The sequence below is a fragment of the Ranitomeya imitator genome, chromosome 4 (assembly GCF_032444005.1).
Source record: "Ranitomeya imitator isolate aRanImi1 chromosome 4, aRanImi1.pri, whole genome shotgun sequence".
Taxonomy (NCBI): domain Eukaryota; kingdom Metazoa; phylum Chordata; class Amphibia; order Anura; family Dendrobatidae; genus Ranitomeya; species Ranitomeya imitator.
In genome coordinates this window covers 55,561,633-55,588,161 of record NC_091285.1, presented here as the reverse complement: position 1 = coordinate 55,588,161, position 26,529 = coordinate 55,561,633, and the positions used below count along the sequence as shown (strand labels likewise).

The 26,529-nt window shown below is 45.6% G+C and overlaps 1 protein-coding gene across 1 annotated transcript in view; it reads right to left on the bottom strand.

The window, feature by feature from the left end:
• Positions 1–26,529, bottom strand: part of DIAPH1 (diaphanous related formin 1) — a 266,129-nt gene that overhangs the window by 34,011 nt on the left and 205,589 nt on the right. The window contains exons 19-21 of the mRNA XM_069763736.1: positions 11,312–11,407; positions 5,696–5,790; positions 2,389–2,490 (exon numbers count right to left, since the gene is read on the bottom strand). Of these exons, the coding sequence (XP_069619837.1) occupies positions 2,389–2,490; positions 5,696–5,790; positions 11,312–11,407 (293 nt within the window). The remainder of the gene's footprint in view (positions 1–2,388; positions 2,491–5,695; positions 5,791–11,311; positions 11,408–26,529) is intronic.

The window sequence follows — 26,529 nt, the reverse complement described above, 5'->3', positions numbered from 1 at the left end:
CACAAAAAACTGGGAAAACTTATTGACTCGAGTATAAGCCTAGGGTGGAAATGCAGCATTTACCGGTGAATTTCAAAAATAAAAATAGATCATTATTTCCCCATAGCTGTGCCATATAGTGCTCTACACCGTTCATTATTTCCCCATAGCTGTGCCCCATATAGTGCTCTGCACCGTTCATTGTGCCCCATAGCTGTGCCATATACGGTGCTCTGCACCGTTCATTGTGCCCCATTGCTGTGCCATATACGGTGCTCTGCACCGTTCATTGTGCCCCATTGCTGTGCCATATACAGTGCTCTGCACCGTTCATTGTGCCCCATTGCTGTGCCATATACGGTGCTCTGCACCGTTCATTGTGCCCCATTGCTGTGCCATATACAGTGCTCTGCACCGTTCATTGTGCCCCATATCTGTGCCCATATACGGTGCTCTGCTCCGTTCATTATGCCCCATTGCTGTGCCATATACGGTGCTCTGCACCGTTCATTGTGCCCCATATCTGTGCCCATATACGGTGCTCTGCACCGTTCATTGTGCCCCATTGCTGTGCCATATACGGTGCTTTGCACCGTTCATTGTGCCCCATTGCTGTGCCATATACGGTGCTCTGCACCGTTCATTGTGCCCCATTGCTGTGCCATATACAGTGCTCTGCACCGTTCATTGTGCCCCATTGCTGTGCCATATACGGTGCTCTGCACCGTTCATTGTGCCCCATTGCTGTGCCATATACAGTGCTCTGCACCGTTCATTGTGCCCCATTGCTGTGCCATATACAGTGCTCTGCACCGTTCATTGTGCCCCATATCTGTGCCCATATACGGTGCTCTGCTCCGTTCATTGTGCCCCATTGCTGTGCCATATACGGTGCTCTGCACCGTTCATTGTGCCCCATATCTGTGCCCATATACGGTGCTCTGCACCGTTCATTGTGCCCCATATCTGTGCCCATATACGGTGCTCTGCTCCGTTCATTGTGCCCCATTGCTGTGCCATATACGGTGCTCTGCACCGTTCATTGTGCCCCATATCTGTGCCCATATACAGTGCTCTGCACCGTTCATTGTGCCCCATTGCTGTGCCATATACGGTGCTCTGCACCGTTCATTGTGCCCCATTGCTGTGCCATATACGGTGCTTTGCACCGTTCATTGTGCCCCATTGCTGTGCCATATATGGTGCTCTGCACCGTTCATTGTGCCCCATAGAAATCTCTGCCGCCGCTGCTGCAATAAAAAAAAAAAAACACATACTCACCTCCCTTGATTGCAGCTCCCGGCGGCTCGTTCCGGCGCCTCCATCTTCCCGGCGTCTCTGCTCTGACTGATCAGGCAGAGGGCGCCGCGCACACTGTATGCGTCATCGCGCCCTCTGCCTGAACAGTCAGAGCGCAGACGCCGGGAAGATGGAGGCGCCGGCCGGGAAGATGGAGCGGCGCCCGGCGGCTGGAACGAGGACAGGTGAATATGCTATACTTACCTAGTCCTGCCGATCCTCGCGCTGTCCCTCTGCCTGGTCTTCGGTGCCGCAGCTCTTCCTGTCAGCGGTCACCGGCACCGCTGATTAGAGGAATGAATAGACGGCTCCGCCCGTATGGGAGGTGGAGCCGCTTATTCATATCTCTAATGAGCGGTCCCACGTGACCGCTGAAGAGGGGAAGAAGCTGCAGCACGTGGGACGGCAGGGACAGCGCGAGGATCGCTGGGACTAGGTAAGTATACCTCAGCGCCCTCACCCCCTCACCCGCCGACCCTGCCACCCACATTGACTCGAGTATAAGCCGAGAGGGGCACTTTCAGCCCAAAAATTTGGGCTGAAAATCTCGGCTTATACTCGAGTATATACGGTATTCAAAAGTATTCTCTTACTAAAAAAGGGAAAGGGAGAGGGTAGGTGTGGACCAAGATTAAAGCGGGCAATGGCTGTTTCGCCGGCCAGAAGAAATGTGTCTGAATGTGAAACAGCTGTTGCCAGTTTTTACCCTCTTGATATACACCTACCCTCTCCCCTGGATATGCACTTTTTCAATCAAGGAGTACTTTTGAACAGATTGGCCATATTTTTACTATGGACTTTTGTTTTCCTTGCATTTCCTCATGGAGCACCTCTGTACTGTTATCTCCTGAACCTTGGATTGTCAAATCCCTTAGTGAGCAGAGCCGAATGCTTTTTTCTTTGTTTTGCAGTCTTTAAACTAGACAGATTTCTCAAACATGAAGAACGTCTGGTCTGCAAGCACGGTCTAAGAAAGAATTAGTATTAATACATCTGTACCAGGTATTTATTTCCCTGAAGTAACTGCTGAAGAAGCATCTTACTCTGTGACAAGGCAAATAAGATTCACGAGTAAATAAGATTATAGATCTGCCAAATCGAGATGCTTACCACAACCCCAAACTGCTCCGGCTCTGCCAAGTCATTGTATTCATCCTTAAACTCTGCCAACCTCTGGAGTTGATCGCTTTCTGGCAATTGCTTAATCAAGTTCTGCAAAAAACATAAAAAAAATCAAGTAAGGCTAAGTTCACATTTGCGGCTTTGGACGCAGCGTCGTGGACGCAACGCACGACAGACGCAAGTAGAACGCATGCATTTTTGACGCATGCGTTCAACCCTTTTTTACTATATAGGGTCTTTTCTTTTTTTTTTTTTTAAAGTAAAGAACGCATGTGTCCTACAATGCACAACAACGCAAGTACTTGCGTCTTCTGCGTTGCTAATACACTTCAATGGAGGTTTTGAAGCTTCGACGACGCAAATACAACGCAAGTGCGACACAAGCGTTTTTTTTTAAATTTTGGACGCAGAAAAAATGCAACATGTTGCGTTTGCAACGCACTGCCAGGTGCGTCGAAAGGACGCATGCGTCGCAAAACGCACCGAAACGCATGAAAACGAACGCACATGCGTCCCCAATGTTAAAGATAGGGAAGCATGACGCGTGCGTTGTTTTGCGGCGACGCCGCTGCGTCCAAAGCCGCAAATGTGAACGTAGCCTAAATGTGTTTGACTAATCGCACCTCGAGTACCCTGAGCAATCAAACAGAACAAAGAGTCAAACAATTAAATGGACTCAGAAGCTTCTGGGTGTCATAGAAAATATTAAAAATCCTTGAGGTCCCCCCCTCACATTTTTCTTTCATCCATGATGTGTCTTGAGGAGACAATGGTGGGTGCTTTTATGTAAAATGGCAGAGACACCGCTATGTGAAGCAGATCAATTAAAACGCGAGGATCCTATATGTCCAGGTGACTGAGGAGGACGTCTATTGTCCCCACAGAGAGGCCGGAAAAAGTATTATTAGGGCCTGAAGTGGACCAAACAAAATATGACACCGGTTACATTAAGCCACTGTGACAGGACAAAGAGCAGACATTATGGCGTCGGGTGGAAATATGGAATACTGGATTTCCTATACATCCAATATTAATGAGACGTACATTGTTGCCTCCGGGATAACTAAGCCAAAAATACACATTTTCTCATAAGTGTAACCCCCAGCAAAAAGCCCCAAATCCATAGGGGCCATATAACCACTGGTAGCTAGGCCATGTCTGGTTTCTAAGCGTAGTTAAAAACCCGATAGAAAAGAGGACATCTGTCTCGACCTTCTGTGATCACTCTATGAGGCGTTATTATATAAATTGGGATTTCCTAAAATTATAAAGGGCTGAGTTGAGTCCACAACCGGGACCTTGTGAGGTCATCATAGAGGGGTGTATGGGTGGGACTCCGGGTCTGACAAAAGATCAATCCCAATTATAATCAGTGTTCATACAGAGCGTGACATTTCATATATGTAAGGACCCTGTTTATCAACAGACCAATCGAAGCACTCTACGTCGGCTAAACTGCATCGTCTCTGCGATCGGTGTAGTAAGTCTCCTGTTAATCCCTTTTATTTTATGTAACTGTTTATTCTGTATTGTTTTGTTCCTTTTGTTCTGTAAACTACGCCTCAAAGTGATAGCTACCCTTTAACAGTGTCTAATTGACCAAAACAGATTAGTGGTGGCAGCGAGTAGTCTGGGGGCATTGGAGCATTAGCTGTGACCGTACCGGGGTGTGTACACATATACCGTGTGTTGGAACAGTGTATATACCGTACGTTCACGGTTAATATTCTGATAGACGGCCTAGTGGTGCCAACAGGCTGCGGCCTTCTCCGTTGATCGTCGGCCAATCGTGTAATTGTCCAGACGACTGGGGCCAGCAGAGAGCTGTTCGCTCCAAAGATCACAGCGGGTGATACTCGTGACCTTTCCGGCCTGTGATATAAGGGTTTTATGGGATTAAGAAAGTCCTGACAAATATTGTATTCCTGACACTGGGCAATAAAGACTATCAAGACTATGTGTAGGTAATGTTTGGGAATTAAAAAGATAACAACTGCGGAGCTGACATTTTGGAATGTTGAAAATTAGAAAAATACTTGGAGATGCTCATATTCATTTCAGCTCAGGTATCCAACAATATCAATACTATAATATAGCACTCGGATGAATTGACAAAAATGTTGCCCTTTGGACACGTGAGCCTGGCAATGTTGAGTCGTCACATTAATATGTCCATAAAGGCAATAAACTTCTGCACTTCTGATTGCTGTATGTGGAGTCGGGAAGGAATTTTTTTCCCAAGTGTGGAGCTTACTATTTGCCACATGGTTTTTTTTTTGCCTTCCTCTGGATCAACATGTTAGGGCATGTTAGGTTAGGCTATGGGTTGAACTAGATGGACTTAAAGTCTTCCTTCAACCTTAATACCTATGTTACAGCATTATGGCTTACACCCAAACTTCCAAAATATTTACTTTAAAAGAAAACTGCATAGTAAGACAAGGTGACCTTTGCATACACAGCATTACACTACAGTCTTACCACATGGCAATATGGGAAACATAGTTCCCGATTCATTAAAGCTGGAAATTTTCTCGATGGTCTTGATAAGTAGGCATTTATGGTAGGTGTCAAACGCTACTGATTTGTTAAAAGGTGCACACCACTTAATGAATCAGGAGTGTCTGACAATTGGCGTAAACACCAGAAATCTTACTCCAGTTTCAGACTGGAGTAAGTTTTCTGGTGTAAGGAACGTCACATCTCATCAAGAATAAGACAGGCCGTGGTGTCAAACCTCTGCTCTGCCCATTATTGGTGGAGTTGAAAGGAACTGGTGTGAAAACGCCAGAAATTTTGCCACATTTCAACACAATTTACACCAGAATTTTGGGACATTAGTTTCACAAGTTTTTTGCCATAAAATACCGTAGATTTAATTGTCACAAAATTTGTGTGTTCCTCATATTTGCACAAAAATGTTACAACATTGGAATTTTTTATGTCCATCTTGGGCAGGTCTGTGAACCCAGCAACATCATCATAATTTACGCCACATAAGTCACAAAGTATGACAAGTGTTCTCCGAAGGGAGCACATTCCTTGCGGTGGGGCACAGAAGCAGAGAAATTAGAATTCAGCTTGGAATTAATTTGTTGCACCTTACTTCAGCCATAGGAAACACCAGTGTTGATGAATCGGACTCTCCCTACACCTCTGGCATGGTGGAAGTGATAGATGCTGGCCCCATAGCTGAGAGTCACTCGCTAGCTTCTGCTGAACGCTCGCCCAGGACTATCATTGCAAACTTTTTGGACTTTGATGAAAGAAAAACAAAAGAAAGTAAAACACTCACTGAGATCATAGACTCTGTCAGCACTTCTTCATTCACTTCAAGGATGACATTTTTGATCTCCTCATAGGGCATACGATAGGAGCCCAAGTAGATTACTGTGTGCCAGAAAAAGATCTATTAGAGGTGCACAATGCAAACACAATGCGTGCCACTGGCCATCATAATCACTCGTTTAGATGAAATAGTTTACTAGCCACTATATATAGTTGTGCTCAAAACTTTACATACCCCAGCAGAATTTTTGCTTTCTTGGCCTTTTTTTCAGAGAATATGAACGGTAACACCAAAACTTTTTCTCCATTCATGGTTAGTGGTTGGGTGAAGCCATTTATTGTCAAACTACTGTGTTTTCCCTTTTTAAATCATAATGACAACCCAAAACATCCAAATGACCCTGATCAAAAGTTCACGTACCACATTTCTTAATACCGTGTATTGCCCCCTCTAACATCAATGAAAGCTAGAAGTCTGTTGTGGTAGTTGTGGATAAGGTTCTTTATTTTTTCAGATGGTAAAGCTGCCCACTCTTCTTGGCAAAAAGCCTCCAGTTCCTGTAAATTCCTGGGCTGTCTAGCATGAACTGCGCGCTTGAGATCTCCCCAGAGTGGCTCAATGATATTGAGGTCAGGAGACTGAGATGGCCACTCCAGAACCTTCACTTTGCTCTGCTGTAGCCAATGACAGTTCGACATGACCTTGTGTTTTGGATCATTGTCATGTTGGAAGTCCAAGTACGTCCCATGCGCAGCTTCCGGGCTGATTGCAAATTTGCCTCCAGTATTTGCTGATAACATGATGCATTCATCTTTCCTTCAACTTTGACCAAGTTTTCTGTGCCTTTGTAGCTCACACATCCCCAAAACATCAGCGATCTTCCTCCATGCTTTACAGTAGGAATGGTGTTCCTTTCATCATAGGCCTTGTTGACCTCTCTCCAAAGGTAACGTTTATGGTTGTGGCCAAAAGTTCAATTTTGGTCTCATCACTCCAAATTACCTTATTCCAGAAGTTTTGAGGCTGGTCTCTGTGCTGTTTTGCATATTGTACGCAAGATACTTTGTGGCATTTACGCAGTAATGGCTTTCTTCTGGCGACTCGACCATGCAGCCCATTTTTCTTCAAGTTCCTCCTTATTGTGCATCTTGAAACAGCCACACCACTAGTTTTCAGAGAGTCCTGTATTTCAGCTGATGTTATCTGTGGGTTTTTCTTTGCATCCCGAACAATTTTCCTGGCAGTTGTGGATGACAATTTTGTTGGTCTACCTGACCGTGGTTTTGCTTTTACAGAGCCCCTGATTTTCCATTTGTTAATCACAGTTTGAACGCTGCTGACTGGCATTATCAATTCCTTGGATATCTTTTTGTATCCCTTTCCTGTTTTATACAGTTCAACTATCTTTTCCCGTAGATCCATTGATAATTCTTTTGCTTTCCCCATGACTCACAATCCAGAAACGTCAGTGGCTGGATGAAAGAGGCAAGAGTCTTATCAGTCCAAAATCACCAGGGTATGTGAACTTTTGATCAGGATCATTTGGAAGTTTTGGATTGTCATAGTAATAGTAATAGTTAGCAAGGCCGAAAAAAGACATTTGTCCATCCAGTTCAGCCTATATTCCATCAGAATAAATCCCCAGATCTACGTCCTTCTAAAGATCCTAATCACTGTAAGATACAATATTGTTCTGCTCCAGGAAGACATCCAGGCCTCTCTTGAACCCCTCGACTGAGTTCGCCATCACCACCTCCACAGGCAAGGAATTCCAGATTCTCACTGCCCTAACAGTAAAGAATCGTCTTCTATGTTGGTGGAAAACCCTTCTCCCCTTGTGACCGTCACATTCCTTGGAAAACAGATCCTCAGAGAGATATTTGTATTGTCCCCTTATATACTTATACATGGTTATTAGAACGCCCCTCAGTCATCTTTTTTCTAGACTAAACAATCCTAATTTTGGTAATCTCTCTGGGTATTGTAGTTCCCCCATCCCCTTTATTAATTTTGTTGCCCTCCTTTGTACTAACTCTAGTTCCATTATATCCTTCCTGAGCACCGGTGCCCAAAACTGTACACAGTACTCAATGTGCGGTCTAACCAGGGATTTGTACAGAGGCAGTATAATGCTCTCATCATGTGTATCCAGACCTCTTTTAATGTACCCCATGATACTTGTTTGCGATTGTGATTTAAAAAGAGAAAACACAGTAGTTGACAATAAATGGCTTCACCAAACCACTAACCATGAGTAGAGAAAAAGTTTTGGTGTTATCATTCATATTCTCTGAAAAAAAGGCCAAGAAAGCAAAAATTCTTCCCGGTATGTAAACTTTTGAGCACAGCTGTAACTTCTCACATTTAGAATTTGAGGAAAACAGGGCACTAAATCTACAAATGGCTGATGTGATGGAAACCTGTCTGTTGTGTGAAGGATGGGTCCACTGAGTGTGAACTGAAGAAGGGTAGTCCTACATCATGGGACAATGATCCTACACTATAACAGCTCCATTACGATAAATCAATAGTGAAAGAGCATTCGGTGACCCTTCTAAACAGGCCGGCAAATACCCAAAGAAAGAATGCTCATTAATCGGGTGTGACTATTTTTGTGATGTGTAGGATAACCTAAAATTAAAATCACTCAGTGGTACATTGCACTATATACACAGAAAATGTGCTGCTGGTATGACCGTATCAAACATAATTTTGAGTGCATAGAAGGTTTATCGGCAATCTGCTTGTATACAAGCAGTCAGTGGGCATTTTAACTCAGCATAAAGGTGATCCTCTCTCTAAGACGCTCTTCACACTGTCAGTATTTTACATCAGTATTTGGAAGCCAAAACCAGGAGTGGGTGATAGAAACATATGCAACACTTCTGTATTTAATCACCCACTCCTGGTTTTGGCCTACAAATACTGATGTAAATACCGACCAAATACGGATGGTGAAAATGGGGCATAAAATGGATCTTCTCTCTACCAAAGGGACAGACGTTCAGGCAAGCACTAAACATTGTGGACCAGTGACAACAAACTGTGGCTGTGACCAACTTCATATCAGCTTTGTGTGCTGGGCCGTAGAGCGGGCAGGTAAAAGTGCCGACTACTTCCAGACATGCACTGGTATGATATGGAAACTGGATCAGACTGCCATTATATTTCCATTAACTCCATGTGGAAACCAGCCCATGTGCACCAGCAAAAAGGCCAGCGATGCCAGATGTGTATGCCCCGAAAATACACTTATTTTTTGCCATTTAGAACAAGTTTACGTAGCAGCTAGAACTGGCATTTTAGTAACATGTGCCCCCTCTGGATCTGTTCCGCACTTTATAACTCCTTGGTGATACAGGCACCAACTGGGAGAAAACGTGTGTATAATGGTATGGATTTCTGCTCTGCTCCGGGAATGATTTCTAGATTTATGGCACATTTCTTAGCAACTCGTCGGAGCGGAGAAGTAATTATTGAGGTTTTTTGGGACCTACTGGTATCTCAGTTATGAAGATTGTGTATTGGTGGTCAGATGTGTTATTTTTCCTGTGTCACATGCCTGCTGTTTTACTGAATCGTGCAATTAATAAAAATTATGCAGAGAGCAGAATGGCGATGTGTGTTCGGATTTTTAAAAATAATCTGTCAGCAGATATTTGTTATGTACTCTGAGAGCAGCATAATGGCGATGGTGATGGCGAACTCAGTCGAGGGGTTCAAGAGAGGCCTGGATGTCTTCCTGGAGCAGAACAATATTGTATCATACAATTATTAGGTTCTGTAGAAGGACGTAGATCTGGGGATTTATTATGATGGAATATAGGCTGAACTGGATGGACAAATGTATTTTTTTGGCCTTACTAACTATGTTACAATGTAGGGACAGATATCCTGAATCCAGTGATTTGTCACTTACAGTTGTGCTTGGTGTAGTTTTCATAGAAATCACCTTGTTCAGAATGCTGAAGTGGGTATAACTCCACCCACATCACTGATAGGCAGCAAGCCACCAATCAGTAGTGGGGGCGGGGTTATAGATTAGCTGGACTGTCTTGCATGTGACACTTAGTCCTGCAGTGATAATCTCTTGCTGATAAAACACTGTGCTGAAACTACAACATGCTGCCGAGCAAGTGACTTCCCTGGAATCAGGCTCTCTGCACATACTGTACATTATGCTGCTCTCAGATTAAATGGCAAAAATCAGATTCCCATTAAATAGAAGTAACATGTATTGTGAGTTAGGCCCCCCCCCTCATACCATACATTTTCTTATTTGACAATGGGTCTGATGAAAGATTATTTTCAATGGCAAAAATATGAACTCAAGAAAACATTTCTTCATAATAACTAGGAGAATATATAGTAGGTGGAAAATCAGATTACATCATTGTTATATACTGCTTTTCTAGGTATACAGGGCCAGTGCCCACACCGGTCTGTTTACCATCCTCCGTACAACGACATATGCCACATCCTCACCCACCAGGCTTTGATCTATGTAGGATGTTAAAAATGTACCTTGTCAGTACAATATCACAAAACGATCTGGATAAGACGTCTGAATGGGCAAACACTTGGAAAATGAGGTTTAATGTAGATTAATGTAGAGTAGTATACCAAGGATGGAGTAATCCTATTGCTGCATATACATTAAATGGGTGAATACTCGGGACTGCAGAACAGGAGAAGGACTTGGGTATTCTGGTTATAAGTAAGCTGAGCATTGACTCAATGTCAAGCAGCAGCCGAAAAGGACAACAAAATCTTAGGATGTATAAAAAGAGATAAAATCCCACGATCCCAACATATTCTTACTACTCTATAAATCACTGGTGAGGCCGCATCTAGAATATGGGAACCAGTTTTGGGCTCCACATTTTAAAAAAGATATTCAGAAGTAATAATCAGCTCAAAGGCGGCAATTAGATTATTACCAGAGATGGAAGGCCTCTCATACGATCAGAGGTTGGAAAAGATGGGCTTGTTTATCTTAGAAAAAAGACGTCTCAGAGGAGATCTCATTTATATGTATAAATATGTGTGTGGAGGACTGGTACATGACTTATCCTTCCAAACACATGAGGATCAGGGGGCACTCATTACGGGTGGGAGAGAGGAGATTCTGGCAGTTAAACAGGAAAGGGTTCTTTACAGTTAGAGCAGTCAGATTGTGGAATGCCAATCGCAAGAGATAGTAATGGCCGACAGTAACAGCTTTCAAAAAAGAGCTGGATGATTTCCTTGATACACATAACATTGTGGGTTATAGTTAAATTAGTGACGAAATGTACAATTGGTGGAGAAAAGATGAACTTGATGGATCTAGGGCTTTTTCCAACCTGTGGGCTGAGCAGCAGTAGAGACAGATCTAAACCAAACTTGGCTAATCTTTCATTGTGGCGGCTGGAGAGGAACATCTGGAGGAGTGCGCACTGACCCCTCTCCATCTGCTTCATTGTCTTCGCTCTCTTTTGTGTATCACACCAGCTGAGGTCAAGGTCGTCATGAATCCTTCAAAGTCTATAGTGTTTGTGTGACTACTAAATAATTTTACAGATTTCTTCTGGATTTTGCCATGGCTCAGGAATGGTCTGCACATAAAACACACACACTTACACAGATTTTGGGCAGTCTTTGTATCCAATACTTTGAGTTCTTTTGTCTTTTTCTTTGGTGGGCCTTTCTTATCATCAACGTCTTGCTCTTTCTTGGCTGTAAAGAAAAAAAATAAAGTGAATGTAAAAGTGAAGACTGAAAAAACAATTCTGTACAGTTCTATTGAATTAAAGACCAGCTGAAGTTATGGAAACAATCCAAAGCACACATGACAATGGGCCAACACCCTAACCGCAGGCCCTGGCATTTCATCCAGCGATATGAAAGGCGCACCTGTACGGCCGACCCGGCAGAGAACATTGTGGAGAGATCACTTGCTCTTACATGTCTGCATTACACAATGCTGCACAATACCTAGTGACTAGTCACAGGACTGATGAGGCCAACGAGAAAGCCTCTTCTTACTAATACCACAATACAGCACAAAGCACCACTCAGGGGGCAACCATTAACTATTCAATTACAGGAGTGGGCAGAATAAAGGGTAAGAAACCAACAGGAAGAGCACAAAGGACATAGACATTGGATCCTCTATCTAGGCAGTGGAATACTGTGTAATACTGTACATAAAGTATATGGCCTTTCTACTGAAAGGAATTGTCCAGTTTAGAGAAGGCATTCTCGGGGGAACCTGCCCTGCATTACACACAGCCCATAGATTTGAAAGAGTTCTGCTTCTTTACCCCTATACTGGTGCAGCGCTGTCCGGCTTCCCTAAAAATTACCTTTAATCCATGTCATCTGTTTATGGCCAATTCCAACAATATAGGACTGAGTATCCCCAAAGCCTCTCAAAACATGTCCTAATACATAAGAACCCTTTAAAATAAATGATCACTATCCTTAGTAGTGATGAGCGAATATACTCGTTCCTGAGATTTCCCGAGCACGCTCGGGGGTCCTCCGAGTATTTTTTAGTGCTCAGAGATTTAGTTTTCATCGCCTCAGCTGAATGATTTACATCTGTTAGCCAGTATAAGTACATGTGGGGGTTGCCTGGTTGCTAGGGAATCCCCACATGTACTTATGCTGGCTAACAGATGTAAATCATTCAGCTGCGGCAAGAAAAACTAAATCTCCGAGCACTAAAAAATACTCGGAGGACCCCCGAGCATGCTCGGGAAATCTCAGTAACTAGTATATTCGCTCATCACTAATCCTTAGACACAGAGGAGCCTTACATCCAAATATTCTGAGCACTTATTTTCTAGGAACTGCAGCCACTATCCACCTACAGGGCTAGCAATTATAGAATTGTTATATGAACGCTGTATATTATATTGGCTTCTCTACTGGAAAGATTGTGGACATCTCGCGTTTGGGGACCTTAAAGGGAAGCCACCTAATCTGAGAGCAGCACACTGTGGAGACATGTCAATTGATTCCAGCGTCTGGGATACTTGCTGTTCTTTTGATAAAATCACTGTTTTATCAGAACTAATAAACCTGCTGCCATGTCATCCTCCATATTCATGAGCTCTGTAAAATCTCCACCGACTGGCAGCTTTCTGCCTATGCAGAGTACACAGAAAGCTGCCAACCAGTGGAGTGGACGGGGATATACAGGGCTCAGCATTCAGAAAACAGCAGATAAAGAAAAAATATATATATCAAAACTGCAGAAAGGAGCCCAGTATAGAACAAGGTGCTGGAACCATGGTCTCTGCCCCTACTTTGTGCTTTTCTCAATAAGGCAGCAAATGCCTGGTAACAGAATGCCTTTAAATACAGTGCAATTCATAAATTATGTGGAAAATATGGAAAAACATGATATAATAAAAGGCTCAGCACTAGTGATGAGTACAAATGCTCGCTACTCCAGCTTGCCCAGGCTGCTCAGGTATGCAGAGTATCGCGGGTGCTTGTGTGACATATTTAAGCCCCCGTGGCCATATGTTTCACAGCTGATGGACAGCCACAAAACATGTTGGGATTGTCCGTGTGTGTCAGGCAGTCCCCATATGTTTTGTGGCGTCAAAGCCGTGGGGACTGGAACATGTTGCTCGAGCAGCTGCAATACTTGGTGCAGACCCGAGCAGCCTGGGCAATCTCGGGAGAAGTGGGCTCTGGCTCTCATCACTACCTGACATTTCTATGTACAACTGCTGAGGATGACTATGGGCAGTGCACGTCTGCAATGTGGGGTTACATTAGTCGTCCGCTACGGCGTGTCCAGCACAGGAATACGCTGCGTGGTCTGGCTGGTCCAGGCGAGGAGGGCGCTAGTGCAATGAAGGTGGCCTCCCCATTGCAGCACTCAATCAGCAGCTGTAACATCTATTTCCGCCATACAAGTTTTTAGTTAACCCTTTGGATTTTATATTCGATGTGTTCCATAGATGCAGCCGTTGTTTTGCTTCTGTAGGATGTGAACTGTACACCGGCACATGATCTCCATCCTGACAGGAAGCCATGTGCTTACACTCCGGGGAAAAGCCGAAACAATGCTCAACATCTGCCATTCACAGCTATCTGCAGACCCTGGCGGTCACATACTACGTATAGGGGGACCTCGGTGCGTGCTGTAACCCCACAGAGCAGGGAGGAAATATCCTGCAAGGTAATAAGGTGACTAATGGCAGGATGTCCTCCCCAGGATACAGAGTGGAGAAAAGCAACCCGGGGATGATCGGGGAGTATAGAAACCCTTCATAGCGGTCTACAGAAAACAATCCCACCTGGAGAGAAAAAGGTTTTGATCTGAATGGGGCCACAAATAATTTTTTCAACTGTTTAATGTGTAGGAAAAGTTAGAATTAGTTTTCTTCCCCCCACAAGAAAAAGAGGCCAAAACGAATGTGTGCCCTTTAACGAATTGGGGCACATGGATGCTCAGGATGAAGTCCTAAGTTGGTGACAGCTATTGGCACACGGCGTCCCGCAGACAACTGCCCATTGTTAAAGCTGCGCCAGCTGTGCCTCCTGGAGACCATATATAAAGAGCTTTGTGCGTTCGTTAAGGAGAAGAGATTAGGAGCAGGTTTGGAGCCCACATTGCAGGCAGCTCCTAGAGAGAATAATCACTTGTAAGGGAAGGAACAGCTGGCAGCCGTCCTGCTCACACAAGTGGCTGGCACACTGCAGACAGCTGCCACAGTCCGCGCTGAGCTACATCTGCACTGGACCCCAGGGGGTGAGCGCTGGCACCCTCTGCACCCATGGCCAGAGAGCCAAACACCGGCTCAGGAATATAGCCAGCACACAGAGTATACGGCTCCTGTGCAGAATGACGGGCAGGGGACGCAGGTTACAGATGCCCATTCATGGGTGCCGCTCAATGCTTTTTGCCATTAGGTGGAGGCTGAGGATTAGTTGTGGCCTGCCCTCTGCAGAGATTACAGGACATGCTGACACATTTCCCCCCTCTCTGGCAGCATCACCGTGAAATCCGTTTTACTGTCTGCGTCATTCACACAAAATGGAGCGTACACTTAAAATGGCCAGGCACATAAAATAGCCAAAAAGGCCGCAGCACAGCTCAAGTGCACACCCCTGCTGGCCACATGTAGGAATTGCATGCAAGTCATTTCTCCAGTATCCTATATAATTCTATTTACAGGTCACTTCTACAAATGAGGCTAATTACGATATGACATGAATGAGCAGACGTTCGAGGGTCACTGCTGGCAGCCCCCTGGTTACAGCTTCCTGCAGAAAAAACTCTTAAAGAGGACTATTCTCACTAGGAACAATGTCTCTATTAATCCGAGGAGTTGTGACCATTTAGCGAAACATCCCTTCAGGGAATCCCATGCTTTAATCAGACTGCTGTCCTCGCCATGGCGCTACGCTTCATCACCCTTAGTCCTCCCTTTATGGTGCCCAGCATAATGGGTCTATTGTGTGGGCAAAGCCAAAGTCCAGCCGAAGAGTGGCTCTCCCATCATGAGTCACTGAGGCACTCTGACAAAGCAAAAAGAGGTTAAAAAATAGAAGCATAAATGTGAGATAGACGACGCCACTCCAAACTGTAAAAAATATATGTGAGGCCGAGAACCCAGAGTTAAAATGACGCCACTCCAAAATGTAAAAAATATATGTGAGGCAGAGAGCCCAGAAGTAAAAGGACATCACTCCAAAATGTAAAAAATATATGTGAGGCAGAGAGCCCAGAAGTAAAAGGACATCACTCCAAAATGTAAAAAATATATGTGAGGCAGAGAGCCCAGAAGTAAAATGACGCCACTCCAAAATGTAAAAAATATATGTGAGGCAGAGAGCCCAGAAGTAAAAAGGACATCACTCCAAAATATAGAAACCAACAATAAAATGTTCACATGTTGCATGTATGCTACATGTTTTTAATGCAGCAAACCCTGCTTTTTGGAAGCAGCATCTTTACTGCCAATAGAGCAGGTTTGGTCTGTGGGGGAAAAAAAGCAGCAAAAACACAATGTGTGAACACAGCCTAACACAGTAACAAGTCCTGCAAGGTGGGATTTGGAAGGGTGACGCTACAGGTGAAGCTCGGGCGCACCATTCTGGTGGTCTGTTCCGCTTTACACATCTGTTACGTCACTTATACAAACAGAAGCAAATGGTCCCCATTCATTAGTATGGAGAGACACGTAATGTTCGTCTTTCAGGGCATGTGGCCACAGTCTGGAATAGCAGCTTTCGGATGCTTCTCACCTGTGCTATGTCCAAAACACTGAGTTCTACGATACAAGCACAAGGGATGGGACTTACAGAAATCCCGCGCCCACCGTGCTTCTATCTACTGCTGCCTAAACGGACTCGCGGTGCGGGTTCACAAGCTGCAGCATATTAATATCTGTTGCGGAGACGCAGAAATGTCCACAATAGAACGTATTGGATGCGGTATATCTGCTCCGTTCACCGAACACGAGGAATCACCTGTGTGATTAGAACGCACCGAAAATACACGGCGTAAACAATGCTGCTAATACCTGATCATAGGCTCATGGCCTCAGAAATGGAGAAGAAAAAAAACTACCTATAGTAATTAATGAGGCTTCTGCTTGTACAATGGATCTCTCTCATTGTCGGGTCCTCTACCAGAGGCCGGGGAGTTGGAGGGATCTGCGCAGGATCTTAGCTGTTCCCAGCCCTGCGCTCTCTGGACAGAGCTCAGATGTTGCTCCTGGGATCTGTTGTAGCCATTCTTCCAACTTAGGGGCCACTGCTCCAAGTGCTCCTATCACCACTGGAATTATATATATATATATATATACATACACATATACATACACGCACGCGCCCTATATACCACACACAGTACTATCCATCTGCACTTACACACTGTATACACACCCTTTTAAGTCACAGTATCTGCACATACATGTATACTCACACCAAACACAACCTTTGTATACAGTATCAGCACATACATATGCATATATACATATATATATAATTTATTGTTTACGTTGTTACTTATGACGGTTGTTTGAATCAGTTAAACTGTAAAGCGCCGCTGCGGAATGTTGGTGCTATGTAATTATTATATACACACACAGTATGTATACACACCCTCTATATACAGTGTCTGCACATACATGTATATATACACAGTATACACACCCTTTATATCACACACAGTATGTATATAGAGTGTATACATGTGCAGATAGTGTCTGCACATATATATATATATATATATATATATATATATACATACATATACACACACCCTTTATACCACATACACAGCATGTATCTGCATGTACACACACAATACATACACCCTTTATATGACACACACCCTATCACATGTGTAGTAGTCACCCAGGCTCGGTCACGTTGCACACACATACATGTATATATACACACAGTAGCTGCACATACATGTATACATACACGCAGTATATACACCCTTTATATTTTTATGACACTCGTGTAGCACTGCCCACCTCGGTCACGTTGCACACACATAGTACACACACACACAGTATCTGCACATACATGTATACACACACACACACAGTATATACACCCTTTATATTTTTATGACATGTGTAGCAGTCACCCAGGCTCGGTCACGTTGCACACACATACATGTATATACACACAGTAGCTGCACATACATGTATACACACACACAGTATATACACGCTTTATATTTTTATATGACACTCGTGTAGCACTGCCCACCTCGGTCACGTTGCACACACATAGTACACACACACACACAGTATCTGCACATACATGTATACACACACGCAGTATATACACCCTTTATATTTTTATGACACACGTGTAGCACTGCCCACCTCGGTCACGTTGCACACACATAGTACACACACACAGTATCTGCACATACATGTATACACACACGCAGTATATACACCCTTTATATTTTTATGACACACGTGTAGCACTGCCCACCTCGGTCACGTTGCACACACATAGTACACACACAGTATCTGCACATACATGTATACACACACACAGTATATACACCCTTTATATTTTTATATGACACTCGTGTAGCACTGCCCACCTCGGTCACGTTGCACACACATAGTACACACACACACAGTAGCTGCACATACATGTATACACACAGTATATACACGCTTTATATTTTTATATGACACTCGTGTAGCACTGCCCACATCGGTCACGTTGCACACACATAGTACACACACAGTATCTGCACATACATGTATACACACACGCAGTATATACACCCTTTATATTTTATGACACTCGTGTAGCATTGCCCACCTCGGTCACGTTGCACACACATAGTACACACACAGTATCTCCACATACATGTACACACACGCAGTATATACACCCTTTATATTTTTATATGACACTCGTGTAGCACTGCCCACCTCGGTCACGTTGCACACACATAGTACACACACAGTATCTGCACATACATGTACACACACGCAGTATATACACGCTTTATATTTTTATATGACACTCGTGTAGCACTGCCCACCTCGGTCACGTTGCACACACATAGTACACACACAGTATCTGCACATACATGTATACACACGCAGTATATACACCCTTTATATTTTTATATGACACGTGTAGCACTGCCCACCTCGGTCACGTTGCACACACATAGTACACACACAGTATCTCCACATACATGTATACACACGCAGTATATACACCCTTTATATTTTTATATGACACTCGTGTAGCACTGCCCACCTCGGTCACGTTGCACACACATAGTACACACACAGTATCTCCACATACATGTATACACACGCAGTATATACACCCTTTATATTTTTATATGACACGTGTAGCATTGCCCACCTCGGTCACGTTGCACACACATAGTACACACACAGTATCTGCACATACATGTATACACACACGCAGTATATACACCCTTTATATTTTTATATGACACGTGTAGCACTGCCCACCTCGGTCACGTTGCACACACATAGTACACACAGTAGCTGCACATACATGTATACACACACAGTATATACACCCTTTATATTTTTATATGACACTCGTGTAGCACTGCCCACCTCGGTCACGTTGCACACACATAGTACACACACAGTATCTGCACATACATGTATACACACACAGTATATACACCCTTTATATTTTTATATGACACTCGTGTAGCACTGCCCACCTCGGTCACGTTGCACACACATAGTACACACACAGTATCTCCACATACATGTATACACACGCAGTATATACACCCTTTATATTTTTATATGACACGTGTAGCATTGCCCACCTCGGTCACGTTGCACACACATAGTACACACACAGTATCTGCACATACATGTATACACACACGCAGTATATACACCCTTTATATTTTTATATGACACGTGTAGCACTGCCCACCTCGGTCACGTTGCACACACATAGTACACACACAGTATCTGCACATACATGTATACACACACGCAGTATATACACCCTTTATATTTTTATATGACACGTGTAGCACTGCCCACCTCGGTCACGTTGCACACACATAGTACACACAGTATCTGCACATACATGTATACACACACAGTATATACACCCTTTATATTTTTATATGACACTCGTGTAGCACTGCCCACCTCGGTCACGTTGCACACACATACATGTATACACACACACAGTATCTGCACATACATGTATACACACACGCAGTATATACACCCTTTATATTTTATGACACGTGTAGCACTGCCCACCTCGGTCACGTTGCACACACATAGTACACACACAGTATCTCCACATACATGTATACACACACAGTATATACACCCTTTATATTTTTATATGACACTCGTGTAGCACTGCCCACCTCGGTCACGTTGCACACACATAGTACACACACAGTAGCTGCACATACATGTATACACACACGCAGTATATACACCCTTTATATTTTATGACACGTGTAGCATTGCTCGGTCACAGTGCCGCCTGCTGCAGCCGCACACTGCACGTAACCCGAGCTGTGGTGATTGAGCGGGAATGCTGGGCACACACATAATGGAGCGCGGGAGGGACATGGGAGGCTCCGCACATCACTGCTGCTATAATAAACATGGCGCCTTCCTGCTTTTGTCAGCGAGGAGGAGGGGGGGCAGGGTGGGGAACACAGCTACACGGTGGACGGTGGGCTGGTCTGTCTCCTTGGCGACGGGTGCTCAGCCAATCACAGCCAATTGACATCACTGCAGCTATTTGAGCCAAAAGTAGCTCAATTGCACACCCCTGGTGGCTGAAAAGTGAAAATGCAGCTCAGAATGAAATTATTACTTTATTTGCAGAAAATGGCAAAAAGTTACAGAAGAAAAAATGCCTAAAACCCTTTTATAAAGCACAGAATGCTTTTATGAAGTAATTGTACAATAATATAGGTCACAAAGGGAACGTAACATAATACTGTAGTCTAAAAAGAGAATTTTGGGAAGGAGGCGCTTCCGTTTTTTGTATGGCCTCATGCTGTAAGTCACTATGATATGTACCTACAACCCCCCGGAGTCCCCAGTCGTACATCACTATGTGTGAAGAGACCGGCAGCGCTCCTTATTATATAGTCTCCATTAATAATTTGGCCTCTCGCTGGCTAAGGAGATGGACCCGGACTGTGATGAATCTATAGGAATATGTCAGGAAGAGAGTTGTGGGTTTTGAGCAGAAACTTCCTATAAGGGTATATTTTCCTTTTACAGAGGAGGGTTATTCTGCAAGCTGATATAACTAATCAATGGGCGCTCGAACCCTTTGCCACAGGCCGATGGGCACCAGACCATTCACATATCCGGTGTATATGGAAACGTGATGGGGAGCGCAGTCAGCGCACACCGCTCCTGTAACATGGCCGCTACGTCCCCGCACTAGTAATGTGGCTGCAGTACTGGTAGTGCTGGCAGGTCTCTTACCTACCAGAACAGAGGCCCAGTGCTCTCGTCCTGCAGTAAGTGGCCACATACTGCGTGGTCCGCACGTTTACCACCACAGAGCACAGGATCACTTCTGTGCCGTGCTATGTAAGCGCCATGAGCACACAGTATGGCGGTGTGCGGTGCGGCTACTTTCCAGCACAGAGGCCACACTCGGCTCTGTAATGGCCAGATGTGATCTCTCATAAGTAGATAATGTACTAAACCTTCACTTCCACATTACAGGCGGTGGCTCCATACAGCCGAGGAGGGAACACTCCGACCATAGTGGTGGTCCTGATCCTTATGACATGAGGGGTGGGCAGCCATTGCACTGGGATTGTGTAAGGAGCAGTGGTTTCTGCTCACCACGAGGTACAAAGCTTCTTCACACCACAGCAGCTGTCTGTTCTCACCAATTTCCTCAGAGGCTCTCAATCATAACTAGCTGGAAGCGCTGTATGGGGTCCAGGCCTCAGTGTCAATGGGGGCCCAGCTGTAGTCACAGGCAAGACTGGCACCAGCGACTTGGTTGGCAGTATGGTGGAGGCCACTCCTGATCCCTGGTTCCTAATATTCCAGAGGGCTACCCCTCAGGATCCCTAGGCTATGGCGGGATTTCTTGCAGTGTACTTGGCAACCACAGCAAATCCACTTTCTATTTTTCTTGGGCCGTTTCCCTTCCGCAGCCGCCATAGTAACACCTGTGCCAGGGTTGAGCCTCGCCCTGCCTAGGACACGTTGCAGCGCTCTTCTCTGGTCTGTGCTGCATCACACCTGGGAGTCATTCTGTATAAAGTGCCATCACACAAGCGAGGGTGAACGTCCCTCTGAACAGCATGGAGCCACCCTGCAGAACTGCCTGGAGCCACCTTCCACAACGGCATGGAGCCACCTTACACAACGGCCTGGAACCAACTTACACAACGGCATGGAGTCACCTTACACAACGGCATGGACCCACCTTACACAACGGCATGGAGCCACCTTACACAACGGCATGGAGCCACCTTACACAACGGCCTGGAACCAACTTACACAACGGCATGGAGTCACCTTACACAACGGCCTGGAGCCACCCTGCACAACGGCCTGGAGTCACCTTACACAACGGCCTGGAGCCACCCTACACAACGGCCTGGAGTCACCTTACACAACGGCCTGGAGTCACCTTACATAACGGCCTGGAGTCACCTTACACAACGGCCTGGAGTCACCTTACACAACGGCCTGGAGTCACCTTACACAACGGCCTGGAGTCACCTTACACAACGGCCTGGAGCCACCCTACACAACGGCCTGGAGTCACCTTACACAACGGCCTGGAGTCACCTTACATAACGGCCTGGAGTCACCTTACACAACGGCCTGGAGTCACCTTACACAACGGCCTGGAGTCACCTTACACAACGGCCTGGAGTCACCTTACACAACGGCCTGGAGTCACCTTACACAACGGCCTGGAGTCACCTTACACAACGGCCTGGAGTCACCTTACACAACGGCCTGGAGTCACCTTACACAACGGCCTGGAGTCACCTTACACAACGGCCTGGAGTCACCTTACACAACGACATGGGGCCACCTTCCACAACGGCATGGAGCACCTTACACGGCCCATGTGTTCCCTAACAACTTCTCCACATGGTTCCTCAGTGTAGAAAACCAAGAGAGCGACCAACAACCTACAAAATGGGACTCCGCTCTACAGGGTCCTGATATATATGACTGCTCTGATCAATAAACACAGACATAAACCAGTATATAGTATGTGAGGGAAGATTACAGGGCAAAGAGGGTAAAACCCCTGAGTCCACCCAGCAGGGGACATGCTGACAGGAAATGTTAGGCCGGGCTCAGACAGACATGTGGAGAATCGTCCCGGGCAGGGCCACAGGCGGCGGGGCAGGGCCCATAGATGGTGGCTGGGCAGGACCCACAGGGCGGCAGGGGCAGGACCCACAGGGCGGCAGGGGCAGGACCCACAGGGCGGCAGGGGCAGGACCCACAGGGCGGCAGGGGCAGGACCCACAGGGCGGCAGGGGCAGGACCCACAGGGCGGCAGGGGCAGGACCCACAGGGCGGCAGGGGCAGGACCCACAGGGCGGCAGGGGAAGGACTTGCACCTAACATACGTTAATGGCATATCCTGCGAATGTGAGGAAGGGGAGAAGGGAGTGCCTGTTTAATCATTTCCCGGAATATTAAGGCGGTGCTGCTCACATTAGGACTGGATTGGCACCCGGCAGAGATTGTAATGGATATCAGATTGTGATGAGCAAACGTGCGCAGATAAGGTGTTATCAGAGTATGCTCGGGTGCTCAGTGACTTTGGTGTGCTCGAAAAATATAGTTCGATCCCCCGAAGGTGTTAGACAACCCCAAGCACGAGGGTCCTTTAAGAATAAGATTATGTTGTTGTAACCTAATAAGTATAACCCATCTCCTCTGACTGAAGACATTCATTACAGATCTGTGATGTACACAATTCTGGTGCATTTATTAAAGTGCCTGTCACACAAAACGTATGTGTTCTTACATACGCGAGTGTGTATGTACGCGTGAATGTTTACATACACACATTTTGTGGCACAGTGTGTGGCAGAGTGTGTGTGTGTGTGTGTGGCAGAGTGTGTGTGTGTGTGTGGCAGAGAGAGTGTGTGTGGCAGAGAGTGTGTGTGTGGCAGAGTGTGTGGGGCAGTGTGCGTGTGCAGTGTGTGGCTGTGTGTGTGTGTAGCAGTGTGTGTGTGTAGCAGTGTGTGTGTGTAGCAGTGTGTGTGTGTAGCAGTGTGTGTGTAGCAGTGTGTGTAGCAGTGTGTGTAGCAGTGTATGTGTAGCAGTGTGTGTAGCAGTGTGTGTAGCAGTGTGTGTAGCAGTGTGTGTTGCAGTGTGTGTGTAGCAGTGTATGTGTAGCAGTGTGTGTGTGTAGCAGTGTGTGTAGCAGTGTGCGTGTAGCAGTGTGTGTGTGTAGCAGTGTGTGTGGGTGTAGCAGTGTATGTGTAGCAGTGTGTGTGTAGCAGAGTATGTGTAGCAGTGTGTGTAGCAGTGTGTGTGTAGCAGTGTGTGTGCGTGTAGCAGTGTGTGTGTGTAGCAGTGTGTGTGGGTGTAGCAGTGTGTGTAGCAGTGTGTGCGTGTAGCAGTGTGTGCGTGTAGCAGTGTGTGCGTGTAGCAGTGTGTGCGTGTAGCAGTGTGTGTGTAGCAGTGTGTGTGTAGCAGTGTGTGTGTAGCAGTGTGTGTGTAGCAGTGTGTGCGTGTAGCAGTGTGTGTGCGTGTAGCAGTGTGTGTGCGTGTAGCAGTGTGTGCGTGTAGCAGTGTGTGTGTAGCAGTGTGTGTGTGTAGCAGTGTGTGTAGCAGTGTGTGCGTGTAGCAGTGTGTGCGTGTAGCAGTGTGTGCGTGTAGCAGTGTGTGTGTGTAGCAGTGTGTGTGCGTGTAGCAGTGTGTGTAGCAGTGTATGTGTAGCAGTGTGTATAGCAGTGTGTGTGTAGCAGTGTGTGTGGGTGTAGCAGTGTGTGTAGCAGTGTGTGTGTGTGTAGCAGTGTGTGTGTGTGTAGCAGTGTGTGTAGCAGTGTGTGCGTGTAGCAGTGTGTGCGTGTAGCAGTGTGTGCGTGTAGCAGTGTGTGCGTGTAGCAGTGTGTGCGTGTAGCAGTGTGTGCGTGTAGCAGTGTGTGCGTGTAGCAGTGTGTGTGTGTGTAGCAGTGTGTGCGTGTAGCAGTGTGTGTGTGTGTAGCAGTGTGTGTGTGTGTGTGTGTGTGTGTGTGTGTGTGTGTGTGTGTGTGTGTGTGTGTGTGTGTGTGTGTGTGTGTGTGTGTGTGTGTGTGTGTGTGTGTGTGCGTGTACACACTGTGTGGCAGACACTATGATAGATGTACTGGCATTGTATACATCTCTGCTGCATACAAGTCACGAATAATCTAATGTGGCGATGAGAAGTGAGCCGTAGAGGAGAGACAACGTGCCTGCTGGCAGCATGTGTTACTTTTGTCTTCTGTGCTGTGAACAATAAAGCTTACTTTGTCCGGAAGGAGGGAGAAAAAAAAAAACGAAAAAAAAACCAGGAAGATTTCATCATCCTGACTCACTCAGGGTGGGGCACAGGAGACAAACAAGTCCTTGCTCCACCTGGTGTTCAAAAATGGGAACTGCAGGAATGAAAATCACATCTCCCAAATCAGTACAAAACATCATTATAAACACTTATTATATCATCAAAAATTCCTGGAACTACATAATAATGACATTTATGACATTACGGAAAAACACCAACAACAAAAACATTTATCAGCAGGACAAGCTCACATTCTTCTATACACCGGTAGTTTATATCACATAACATCAGCACCGTATATATGGAGGCACATGAGACCTTGGCCAATAGCGGTGTCATATTTCTAACACTCGCCCAATATGTTATAATATGGTGCTGTCCTATATGGCATCTTTTTCTACAAGCAGACAGTGTGTGCACTAAGACCGCCATATTGTGCATTCATGGATACTGTGCGCAGATGAAATACAGGGACCTGAAGTACAACCGCTGGGAACGTACGCGGATTTACTGAACCTTTAAGAATTTTTTTTTTCTGGAAACAAAAATATGAATAAGAACGCCACATGTCACCATCAGTTCCTGAGGAGTAAGCAAATGGTCACTGTCCGAATCACACGGAGAGCGACGCGATCTCATTACTGATCCCAACTTCTCTTCTTTTTTACTGAACTTTATCACATTAAATTTTAGGTGATGACCGGGTGGATAGACACACGTTGCAGACCACTGGCATGGGTAAACATGTCCGCAGATGATACAGCTGATGTTTGATTGTATGTTTTAGGCACATTACACAATGGTATGTCGGCAGCACATGGTGAAAAGGAGAATGTGCTGTCGACAAAAATAAAACGGTATGTGACCGCAACGATGAGTTCTGTACGTGAATGAAGCCAAGGAAGGGTTGAAGGATTTGACGCGTTCATTGTCAGACCTCTTTTTTGGCAAACAAGGACCATAAATGAAACTCTGACTAGTAATTCCTGGGGGAGGAGGTCTTCTCTACGGATAACATCGGCGCACTGAAGGATATCTCCTGTAGATCACGTCCTTTCTGCACATAAACGACCCGTCCATCTCCGATGTGTCCGTCTTCCACCACTACAATGCGCAGCACATGGATGCCAATACTGGCTGCTGCAGCTTTTTTTCTTGTTTAGTCGGTTGGAAGTTTGGGGTTTCCTTCTTGCTTTTGCATACGAGAGAATAGATGCCACACTGATGGCAAGAATGGACACAGACCAAAGATGGATGAAACCCATCCAAAGCAGTGATGAAAAAGTCAGTGTTTCCTCGTATGCAAAAATAAAACGGGAGTTCTGACCCTGGAGGGAAACATGCGCTTCTTGTTAACCCTTGGAGTACTATGGTGATTGCAGCACCCCAGGTGTACCCTGTATCTCAGCGCTGGACGGTTCGCAGAACATGAGACGGGGAAGGAGATTATTTCTCTTTGTTCCTTCCGAGGTGTAACCTTGTAACCCCCGTCTTCTGGGATATGCAGGAGCACAGGCACAAACAGGGACAAGTCTTGATACCCGCAGCACTGTGCGTGCAGGAGGCCCTGGTTTCATTATCCCTCAATTACTGTGGCACAGCTGGCCTGTGCGCGGAGCTCGGACCCTCGCTGAGCCGCGCTCATCAGTGGCAGCCTGCTCGCCCCCGCCACCATGTCGGTTTCTAATCAAACAGCACAAGCCGCGGGGAGGTTATTGATGCTTTCATTGCGGCCTTTTTAAGTTTCTACAAACTGCAGGCGTTTGACTAATATCGGATAATCACTCTAAACTGGCAGCGATCAGATGGTGACAGCAGTT